The sequence below is a fragment of the Panthera leo genome, chromosome E3 (genome assembly GCF_018350215.1).
Source record: "Panthera leo isolate Ple1 chromosome E3, P.leo_Ple1_pat1.1, whole genome shotgun sequence".
NCBI lineage: Eukaryota > Metazoa > Chordata > Mammalia > Carnivora > Felidae > Panthera > Panthera leo.
The window spans coordinates 39,060,957-39,072,818 of NC_056694.1; the positions used below are offsets into that span (position 1 = coordinate 39,060,957).

The 11,862-nt window shown below is 53.5% G+C and overlaps 1 protein-coding gene across 5 annotated transcripts in view; it reads right to left on the minus strand.

The window, feature by feature from the left end:
• PDPK1 (3-phosphoinositide dependent protein kinase 1) overlaps positions 1-11,862 on the minus strand; it is a 74,828-nt gene that overhangs the window by 59,249 nt on the left and 3,717 nt on the right. The window contains exon 2 of one of the 5 annotated variants that reach the window (XM_042922022.1): positions 3,502-3,691. The exons of 2 other annotated variants lie outside the window; for them this stretch is intronic. Coding sequence is in view for 1 of the 3 variants with exons in the window: in XM_042922018.1 (XP_042777952.1) it covers positions 11,039-11,062 (24 nt within the window). In the remaining 2 variants the exon portion in view is untranslated. 2 more of the 5 variants (XM_042922018.1, XM_042922024.1) reach the window with 2 other exon arrangements.

Sequence of the window (11,862 nt, forward strand, 5' to 3'; positions counted from 1 at the left end):
CACACATAAACATATAAAGCACGGGGACATGGATAACTGTTCTAGTAACTCTAACACATCATCCTGTAAGGAAAATGCCAGATTGTGGTCAGACTTGGGATCTCTAATCCTCGGAAGGTTCTCTCTCCTTGAAATAGGAAAAAACAAAAACAAAAACAAAAACAAAACCAGCCCCCAAAATGCCACTGGCCACATGAATAAATGTCACCTAGCAGGAACACCCATCCAGTGGTAAACACTTGTGTGGTTTGCATCAGCAGAAGAGACAGGGATCTCTAACTGAGGATGCCTCCTCTCCTGACAACTGAAAAGGCACTATAAGCAGCTGCCCTCCCTTCCTGGACTCCGTATCTGCAAAATTTGAATGAAGAGTTTCTTACTGGGAAAAATAACTGCCAAGCGAGACCCAGAGACACTGTGTCCCAGTGTTAACGGCTAACTGCCACAGCAGAGCTGCACACCACCATCGGCACGCGGGGAAAGATCTATTTTGTCTAGCACGACATTCATCTACACCTCCTCCAACCACCCATTTAGAGGCAGTTGCCAGAAACAAGAGAAGGAGGAATATGGCAAGAAGGGTGCGCAGGCACACCAGTCTGTATTTCACCTTGTCTTAGCCAACTCTGCCCACCTGACGCACACCTTCCGCACACCTTCCGCACACCTCCCGAGACTGGCCCCAGCCCCAGGGCGGGCCCTCGACACCCTGAGGTCTATCTGCCTGTGGCCGGGGGCTGTCACCATCATTTTCTTTGAAGTGCTTTCCCTTAGACCCCTGCCCTGTTCTCTCTTCCTACCAATTCTTATCTTCATAAAGGTCTTGTATTCGCCGAGTGTAGATGGGAGAAGAAAAAAATGAAATCCACGATTTTCCAAAAATGCTTATCCTCGGAGTTCCAGGCTAGAAAAACACTCCAAACTCTGCTCTGGATTCACTCTACAAGCCCCAAAGAACAGCCCACAAGTTAGACTGCGACTCAAGGCAAAGTCTTCAGACAATGAACAACGGCAGCTTCACCAGAAAGGAAAAAAGCCAGGGGCGCCTGGGTGGCTCAGTCGGTTAAGCGGCCGACTTAGGCTCAGGTCATGGTCTCGCGGTCCGTGAGTTCGAGCCCCACGTCGGGCTCTGTGCTGACAGCTCAGAGCCTGGAGCCTGTTTTAGATTCTGTGTCTCCCTCTCTCTGACCCTCCCCTGTTCATGCTCTGTCTCTCCCTGTCTCAAAAATAAATAAAAACCGTTAAAAAAAATTTTTTTTTTTAAAAGGAAAGGAAAAAAGCCAGAAGAGAACGAATCAAAGCTGACCACCTAATTTTCACAAGGGCCAGGTGACATAACTCCATCCTCTTGCCTGCAAAGAGAGCAGGAAGGGACTGGGCACAGAGGACCTGAGCAGACCGTGGCAAATGCCCAGTGGATCACCGACTCCAAATACTCCAGAGGGGCAGGGGCCTGGACCGGATTCGAAACCAGTTCTATCAGGGCATTCGGGTTCACTCCGTACCTGGGAACATCTCTGTCCCTGTGCTATCCCAGAAGTGTTCATGTTACCAGAAAGCAGTCGAAACAAGTAGGTACCTGGACCCCATGCCAGCTCTGATCCAGTGTGTTAAGTTAGAAGCCCTGCGGGTCCCAGGTATCTTCACGTGGAACTCAGGAGTATCCAACTGGGTGAGTATGACAGTGCCTTCCCAAAACAGAAACACTGTGGGGGCACCTGGGTGGCTCAGTCGGCTGAGCGTCCGACTTTGGCTCAAGTCACAATCTCACGGTTCATGAGTTCAAGCCCCGTGTCGGGCTCTGTTCTGTCAGTGCAGAAACTACTTTGCATCCTCTGTCCCCCGCTCTCTGCCCCACCCTCACTTGCACTCTCTCTCACAAATATGTAAAATATTTAAAAAAATAGAAATACTGTGGTCATCCTATGACAAAATAACAAGTAACAGAGAGCAGAGCAGGGCCATAGACCTAATTCCAGTCATTAAGACCTAATCCTGTTTTGTCTCACCAGTAATAAGGCACATGGACCCCTGACAGGATGCACTAGAGACACCCCACTTCTGTGGGATTCTTCCAGATCCGATAACTCCAGTGTCATCACCAAAAACATCAGACAAAACCAAACTGAGGGACAGGCTACAAAATACTTGACCAATACTCTTCAAAAGCATCAAGTTCATGAAAAACTGGATGCAATGAGAATCTGTCCTAGACCAAAGGAAATCAAGGAAACGACTAAATGAACGTGGCTCCTGGATGGGATCATAGAACAGGAGGACAGTGGTGGGGAGTGGGGGCGGGGGGGGGTGGGGAGGACTGATGAAACCCCAACAGGTCTGCAGTTCAGAGTGTGGCACCAACATTCATTTCTGAGTTTGACAGAAGTGATATGCTGTAAAAATGTTAACATTAAGGGAGGTAGGATGATGGGTTTTATGGGAACTCTGTGTTTTTCACAACTTTTCTATATATCTAAAATTACCCCAAAATCAACTTTAGTTTATTTATTTATTTTTAAAGATCTTATTTTTAAGTAATCTCTACATCCTGTGTGGGGCTTGAGCTCACAACCCCGAGATCGAGAGTCACATGCTCAACCAACTGGGCCAGCCAGGCACCCCAAGTTTATCGGGGTGCCTGGGTGACTCAGTCAGTTAAGCATCCAACTCTTGATTTTAGCTCAGGTCATGATCTCATGGTTTGTGAGTTCAAGCTTTACATTGGGCTCTAGGCTGACAGTGCGGAGACTGCTTGGGATTTTCTCTCTCCCTCTCTCTCTGCCCCTGCCCTGCTTGGTCTATCAAAAATAAAAAATAAATTAAAATATATTTAAAAAAAAAAAAGTTTTTTGTGGGGCACCTGGTTGGCTAGTCAGTTGAATGTCTGACTCTTGATTTCAGCTCAGGTCATGATTCCTATCCCAGGGTCGCGGGAATGAGGCACTGATCATGCTTCACACTGAGTATGGAGCCTGCTTAGGATTCTCTCTCTCCCCACCCCTGCCCCTCTACCCAGCCCCTCTCTAAAATAAAATTTTAAAAACTAAGTTTTAAAAAAAATGTTTCTTTGGAGGCTATTTTGATAGCTTCAAGTAAACTTAAACAATCTGAATGAAATACACTTAAAGAAAAAAACTAACAGAAAAAGTTAAGAATAAATTTCCTAACACCCCCACCTTCTTTAGCTTGCATCGTCCAAAAGCCTTCTGTTTTTGGAGCAGAGAGGTCTCCCTGCAAAAGCCCTAGGCAAGCACAGCCCTCCCGGTCTTCCCAACACTAGACATGCGCTCCCTCCTCAAACTTCCTCCACACTTGGCTGCCCCCTGCTCCCTTACCCTCTGGGTTGCCCTGCCAGGAAAGCCCCGGCTCAGTGCACATAAGTCCACGTTCTTCTGCCCTCCTCTCTGGAGCGGCCCCACTAAGGCTGGCAGAGCAATTCACTGCCCTTGGGGCCAGTCTCCCCTCGGCCCCTGGGGTGGGGCTGTGGCTGGTGGGACTCACAGGGCTGGGGGCACATGCAGGCTGTCCCACACCCGCTGAGCAGCCATCTTTTTCACCCAAGGACTCCTTCAGGCCACGAGTGTGGAGGCCTGGTTCTGTTGAGGTCTCTTCTCCATCACCAGACCATCCTCACCCCCTTCCACCCGAGACACAAAGCACAGTGCCAGCAGCTTCTGGGCAGGAGACTTTTCTAAGATTAAACAACAACAACAAAAAAAGCATTTAGATTACAAGTTTTGTTTTCTTTTTTTAGGAATGAGAATAAAATGCATTCACGAATAAAATCTATATTTAGATACACATTTTTAAAGCTGTATATCTGATAATAACCAGCTAGGTACACACAATCAGTAGAAGACTATAATTTTGACGAATGAAAAAAAACCCATCAAAGAAAAATGCCAAACTGCAGGAAGAAAAAAATGAGTTGACAATGGAAAAGGGGGGCAGTAAATCCTGAGCTTCAGAGATCATGCACTGAGAGGACAGATTATTCTCTCAGCCTCCTGTCCAGCCTAAGTCATGGGCCATTCACTGCAGAGAAAAAATGCAGAAGAGCTCAGGGCTCACCCTCGAGGAAGGAAGCCAGTTAATAATGACAAGAGCCCGGAAACAAGCAGTTCTCAAGCTTCTTAGCTTTCCTAGTAAGTTAGCTTGCTACCTCACCTGCCCCCACAGGGTCTGGCTGCTGTGACTCTCCAGATCAGACCTTCCTAAGAGCAGAGCTGAGCACAACCAGCGTCTGGGCAACTTTCCCAAAGAATGGGCTGGTCCCATCATTTCCCGAAGGAGGAACCCATGCTGCACTTCTTAACGGCCAGCGCTGGCCCATGCTGGGTCTAACGCTCCTGTCACTCCTGCCCTCCTGCTAGGTTGGTGGCTCTCTCCCTCACTGAGCATCCATGCGTAAGTGCATGGTAGGAACCTCTAAGACAAGGGGGGCTGCATGGACAACCCCCAGAACCATCAGCCACACAACCATCCGAGGAGGGTGGGGCTTCATGCACCTGGATGAAGAGCTGTGGCACTGGATGTGGTCGCACCTAGCCACAGAGCTTATGCCCCTTTTAGGACAGGATACTTTTATAAATCAGAGCAAAGTCAAGGCCTGGGGAAAGCCCTCACTGACCTCGCCTAAAGCAGCAGAGAAATATGTGTCATTTCCCCTAAAGGCCCTATATCATAAGAGAATAGCAGCTTGGCTTCTGGGCAGAGAGACTGCTAGGGTGACCCTCATCCTCAGGAATCTTCAAGGAAAAAGTCCTCCTAACGGGAAAGCAACTGCCTTGAGAGTAGCTGTCTCTCGCGCAGAGCCCACATCACCGACACTGGCGGCTGGCACTTCTACAGGTTCGGTACTCAGGGTCTGGCTACGTGAGGACAGTGGTCCACGGCAGGCCTCGCCCACCACGGCGGTAGTGCCAACATGAAAAGCCTCAGCTCAAATACTGTATGTTTGACGTAAGTAGTTTGCTACTCCAGATTTAACCCAACAGTTGGTCCCCAACCTGCAAGGAGCTATAGTTACGAAAAGAAATGGGTACCTCTGAAATATAACCTCTCAAGGGTCAGGTAAGTGATATAATATATACATGGAAAAAGAGAGTATCTCCTTCTTAAGTTGTATTTCCTTAGACAACAGAAGAGTGGAACATGAATCCATGTTTTTAAGCGTCTGACTTCTTCCTGGTTCGGAATGCTTGCAAACGGGGCATTAAATAGGGAACAAACAGTTTCTGATGAAGCCCTCCACCCCTTGAGCATATACAGCTCTAAATGCAAGGGAATCAGAATGTACATGTAAGATTCTGACCTGCTTTTAACAAATGGCAAAAATGGGAAGATACACGGGTATGTGACAAATACTACTGGAAGTCCAGGCATGAGAACCATGAAGAGAAAAGATGAGACAGTAACCAAAGCCATCCAGAGCCTCAAAGTTCAGAAAGACAAGGACAAAACAAGGCACAGAACCTGTTTCAGAACTGACTATATAATAAAACTATTGTAGACCAAAGCGGACAGGGATGGGGCAGGGGTGGGTGGGACACACACAAAGAAGCTGATCACTCAGAAAAGGCTTCACGGTCACCAAGGGGGTAGTTTCCACTGGGGGAATTTCTTCAGGCAAAGAGGAAGAGCCTGAAGAGGAGAAACCGGCAGCTTAGAACACCCTGGACACTACCTGGGCTGTACAGGGCACTCGGCAGGTGCATCCGAGAAGGGACTCTCATCGAGGAGGAGCAAAGGGACAGGCTAGGAGAGATAGGGAAGTCCTAGGAATGCTGGAACTGAGGCACCCTTCCAGCAGTGCTCACTTCCCAGTCACCGAGAAAGGGGGACTAGGAACAAAGTGTGTCAATGTTTTCAGCCCTGCCAGGGGAGAGTGTGTGATGAGAATGCGATATGGCCACCCCTTGAGATGAACCCACTTCCTTCACTGTAGGGGAGCATCCAGAGCCAGGCCACAACTGAATACATGCCCTCTACTTCAGACTGGGTCTAAGAGCAAGATCTGCAAGGTAGAACCTTTTCCTCCTGGGTGGCACAGAGCTCCCAGGTCCACTGCAGGCTTTGTCCTCCCAGCTTCTCAGAAACAGGGAGGGAGAACAGAAAAGTTAACTCCAGGCCCCTTTTCCCACAGGTACCACGGCAGGTCAAAGCACATAACAACAATTTCTGTAAGGCTTCAAGCTTCCCTGCAAATCTTATCAGCCTTCTCTGACAGCATCCAATATACAGCTGTCGCTTTGAGATACAACTCCCACTGCAGTACAATTAATTCCAAAAGAGAAAAACAGGTTGAAGAATGAGACTTTAACAATGATTTCATTGTAACAGCTAAGCTTCAGCCAGATGAATTCTGAGATACTTCCGAGATGCACATACATACACACTCACACACACACACACACACACACACACACATACCGCAGCTGCCTGCACACGGGCCTCTCCAGCCTTCTCCAGCGCGGGCAGACCTGCCACCTCCAGCTCCAGCAACATGCAGAAGGCACACACCCCCAGAACGACCCTGCTTGGCATCCAGACACACCTTCACACATGCCTTTAAATATTGCGATTCCCTGAAGGCCGCAAGCTGATTCAAAGCACAGCGGCTGGTGCAGAGGACACTTGATCTCGTCTGTGGGGCAGAGGAGGTCATTAGGCCACCAGGAACTATGTGCCCACCTTCATCAGGCTCCTGGGCAACACTCCAAATGCAAACCGTCCTTGTCTGCTTTGCGGGCCGTGCGTCCGGGCAGGGGCTGCTGACGCAGGCCGTGGCCGTCTATTCCGCGCACCGAGCTTGCGGTGCTGTCAGTTCTACTTCTGTGGGCCTGTGTGCAATCCAACTATTTACACAGAAACCTGAATCGGTTCCTCTGATGAGGGATTTGAAACCCACAAATGTAAATCCTTTATAACAAACTATCTCTCTTAAGACATTCAAAAGGACTTGGAATTTCTTGGGAGTAAAAATTTCAGTTTAAGTAAGGAAAATTTTCCAGTCTAAGAGGATGGAAACAGACTCTGGGCAACTACATAAATGCAACCAGTCAAGCAATGAAAACAGATCCTCAAGAACCATCGCAAACCTGAAAGGCCTTTCATATCCAAGGCACTATCAGCAGAACATATTCCCCATCACTCGAAAATAACGCACTCTGGGGTGCCTGGGTGGCTCAGTCAGTTAAGCATCTGATTTCAGCTCAGGTCGTGATCTCACGGTCTGTGGGTTCAAGCCCCATGTTGGGCTCTGCGCTGGCAGCGTGGAGCCTGCTTGGGATTCTGTCTCCCTATCTCTCTATCCCGTCCCTACCCACACGCGCACACACGTTCTCTCTCGCTCGCTCGCTCTCTCTCAAAAATAAATACATATAACAGGAAAGGAAAGGAAAGGGGAAAGGAAAGGAAATCAACTCTGCCTGTCGATTCAGCTAGAGACTGGATAAAAACCGGTTCTCGATAATCAAGCAATGTTTTAAAGGGTCCGGTATTAAACACGACCCAATTACAGAAGAAGGCACTAGTAAAAAGGCCTGAATGATACCCGTCCAAAACTTCGTTTCCACACCAGCACTTCCTCCCCGGTGATTTGCCCTTTGAACCTGCCTTCAAAACAACTGCACTCCTCACCCCTTCGGCCAGCTGTCATCAAAAGGGCAGGGGCAGAGCTCGCACACGTCCGTCCCAGCCCTCACACCTGCTGAGGGAGTCATTTCTGCATCAAATGTTCCTCAGCCACACATGGGATCCCACCAAAGTCCATTTCCACGGAAAATTCTCCTCAGGAAAGGTCCAAGTGCACTGCCAGGGAGGGCTCTCCACACTACCAACTCGGAGGGGACGGAGCGCGCTCACCCCGTTTCCGCAGCGCTTCCCCCTTCATCACACCCTCGCCCTCCACGCACCCAAACCCCACGTCGTGCGGCTCGGGGATGAGGGATGAGGACGTGGCACGAAGGGAAGACACGCCCTGGGGTCGCCTTTTCTTCCTCGCCAAAACCGGGCTACAGGCGGCCTAGAGGCCGAGGCCTGCTCTGAAGAGCTGCCCAGGGCCTCTGCTCAGGCCCCGCGTCTACACAGGCTGCCGCCGCACTCCTTCCCCCAAGACCCTGTCGGAAGAGGGCAAACCCACACTCCCACCTCTCAGTGTGGGGACCTCACCCTGCCCGCTCTGCAGGGGCGTCGCGGGGACAGAAACACATCACACCGCCCGAGACCACGATGAGAGGGAGCTACCCGAAAAGGAGTGTGGAAATCAGAACCCACTCCTCTCCATGTCCCCCGCTCTCCCAACCGCCTCCCCGCACAGACGCGGCCACGCTCGCAAAGCATCTCCCGCTTTACCTCCAGCAAAGCCACTGCAGCCCTGGTCTCCCAGAGGGAGGAACCCAAGTCTCCCCCACTCAGAACAGCGGCCCCCAAACACAGACGAAGCGGAGCCTCTTTCCAAACAGCTGCTTTCTGACAGTGCGAGGCCGAAACGGGCTCCAGGGGTCACAGAGTTCAGCCATCTGCCCCGAGAAATAAGTAAGTGTGCGGTCCTTCCACGTGAAGAGGTCCCTCCTGCCTCCAGCACGGCACCGTCGGGACACTCAGGCACAACCCCGGGAAAGACGTTCTGGGCAGTGGCACCGAGGACCTCCTCAAGCCAAGTGGCGTCCGAGCCCCCCGCCAGGCCGGCCCTCGGGGCCCTCCCCACGCGAGGGGGCAGAGGGGAGCCCGGGGCCCTGCCGCGGCTCAGTCGTGGGTTCAAGAGGCGCTCGGTTTAACAGGTAGATACTTACCCCCCATCCATCGGTCTCCTGGTCTCCACGCCCGTAAAACGGGAACGACACCGACCTCACCCCACCCTATCAACGGAAATCAAGCAACACGGCGGGAGCTATCTGGAAAAGTGCCTGCTTTTTAAAGTAAGTGTTCCACAGGGGACCCCGGCTGGCTCAGTCGTCCAAGCGTCCGCTCTCGATTTCGGCTCCGGTCGTGATCTCATGCTTCGGTCAGGATTTCAGTTTGTGAGTTGGAGCGTGAAGCCGGCTTGGGACTCTCTCCCTCCCTCTCTCTCTGCCCCTCCCCCCTCAAAAAACCAGAGAAAAATTTAAAAAACAAAGTCCATGCTCAGCACGCGCTATGGACAGCCTCCGGCCCACCTGAGGATCCAAGCAGGCTAGGCCACGTTCAGACCTCACGGTAGCGCCCCCCTGCTGGCGGCGCACGCTCAGGAAAGTGGCACGATCCACAGCGGGGCCACGGGCTTCTCCCACAGTGCCACCTTGAAAATCCAGACCCGAACTGTCAGAAGCGCCAAGCCTACCTGTCCTCGGATGAAAAAGCCAATACTGGGGGCACCTGCGCCATCACCGAGGGGAAACACGGCCTATCTTCACCCGGCAGGGGGGACCCAACAAAAGCCTTGCTCCTCTGGCTTCCTGACGGCGAGGTCTCTCCGCTGTACCCAGATTCATTTTCCCTCCATGGATGCCAGCAATTCCGCGCTAAGAAGACGACTTACTAAAGAAAACTCCCGATGTCGACCGCCCATCACGCGAAGGGCCAAGACGGTGAGGAAATGTGCTCTCTGCCCCTTCCGAGGACTCCAGCAAAGTTTGCACCTTGCGCCCCAACAGCACCGCCGTAGGACGGTTCGTGTTACACGTTTTCTGGGATCGTGCTCACCCCCGGCCTCCACTGAGGCTCGCCAAAAGCCTCTTTCGTGTTTTTGCCTGTCAGCCCAGACACCCCAGGGTACGGCCACATGTCGCAACAGCCAAAGACGGCCCCTTTCCCTTTCACCGTTTTCTCAACTGAACAGGTCCTCCTCTGCGGCTCTGGAGCGTCACCCATCCCTACGGTGTTCTCCGCCTGAAGTCCACTGAGGAGTTGCAGAAGGTTCAAGAACCAGCGGAAGTAACTACAAAATGCGGGGCGGCTCTGTGTTTTAATCTCAGGAGAGGATTCATTCCTTCCGTCAGATTCTCAAAGGGGTACAAGACACCCCCCCCACCCCCCCACCCCCGGCAAAAAAAAAAAAAAAAAAAAAAAAAAAGATTAAGAACCGCCACCACAAAGCTGTACGCTGCAAAACAAGGAGTCGGGTCCATTTCCTGGGTCTTCTTTCATTTAAGTGATTTTCCCTTGCCTTTGGAACCTAATTTTGCACCCACTTCTCAGTTGCGCCCAAGGTATAAATCGTGAAAACACCTTCGCAACTCCCCAACTCAGACACCGGGAAAACATCAAAACGCTCAAGATACTTTTAGCAACACAGGGAAGGGGGGGGGGGGGGGGGGGAGACGTGGAAACACTTTTAAGCAAAAACATTCAACCCCACGAGTGCTTTTCCCTTTTATTTTCCCCTGAAACCCCTCCTCCCCGTCAGGATCACTCTCCCCCCATCACCAAATCCCCTCCTCCGGTAAGCAGGTTCAAGTCCGGCCCCCTGGGGGCTTCCCACTCTCGATGCCGGGGCTGGAGAAGAGCCCCGAGGCAGGAACAGCACCCCTGGCCGCTCGGCCGGGCCGGGACAGCAGTCTATCACATTCCATCCTAGGCGTGAATTCGGGGGGCCCGGGGCATCAGGTGCTCCGGGCAAGAACTCGTACCTCCTGCTCCGCTGCGGCAGAGGCACTGGGACCCCCCCCTTCCAGGTGAAGGCCCAGGGCGGTTCCTCCGCAGACGGAACGAAAGGTAAGCCCAAAGGCTCCGCTCCAGGCCGCGGCGCGCCGAAAACAAACTTTCCAAGCACTTCCACCGCGACAGGCCAGTGACACCTCCCCGGCCTCCCCCGCCCTCCGCGCGTCTGTCAGCGCCCCCGCCGGGCAGGCTCCCGCCGCGCCGGGGGCCCGGGCTCCCCGCGACGGCCGAGCAGCGCCCTCACGAAGCCCGCGGTCCTCTGCCCGGCCGCCCGGCCGCAGGTGAGGCGCCGCCCGGCCCTCGGGACCCGGGGCCGCCCCGCCTCACCGGGGCCCGGCGGCCGCCGCGCTTGGCCGGGCGACGGGCCGGCGCGCCCGAGCGGCCGGCGCGCACTCACCAGCTGGCTGGTGGTCCTGGCCATGGGCCCCGCGTCGGCGCGGGCGCCTCCCCCGCAGCGCTGCGCGACTCCGCGCCTCCTCAGCGTCCTCCTCCCCGCGGCGGAGCCCCAGCAATGGCCGCCCTCATCCTGCGCCCGCCCCGCCGCCCGCCGCCCCCGGCGCCGCCCCGCCCCCGCGCGACGCCGGGCGGGACTTCCGCCGCCCCGCCGCTGCCGCCGCCCGCGCCCATTGGCCGAGCCCGCCGTCGCTCCGCCGCGGCTCGGTCAGCCCTGCCGGCGCCTCCGAGCCGCATTTCCGGGTTGGGGCCCGGCGAGCGGGAGAGGCCCGGCCCCGTTTCGGACGCGGGGGAGACCCGCGCGAGCCAATCCGGGGGCCGTGGGGCGGGGCCGCGCGGGAAGAGAGGGGAGCTGTCATCCCTGGCTCCCACAGTGGGAAACTGAGGCTCGCAGGGCCCCCCAACACCCAGCTGGCCAAGGTCACGCCCAAGGCAGCGGCGGGGCTGGGCTCGGACGCGTGGCTCGGACCGGGAGCCGGGCTCTGCGTCAACACCGAGAGACGCAACTTTGCTGGCTACAAAACTGAGAAGTGTTCACAGACGGAAATTTGGGCTGCAAAATCAAATATAAATTTGCAAGAAAACAGTCCCATCGCATCACTGCTGACAGTCCCAGGGACACCTTCAGAACTTTCTTCTTTGCTTATGGTTTGGGGGAGGGGGGTTGTAGTTGTTGATGATAATGATGGTGTTGAATTTTTTTGTAGTTGTTAATGATGATGGTGTTATTGTTGGGTTCTTTTAGTTGTGGTAAAATATACATAAAAT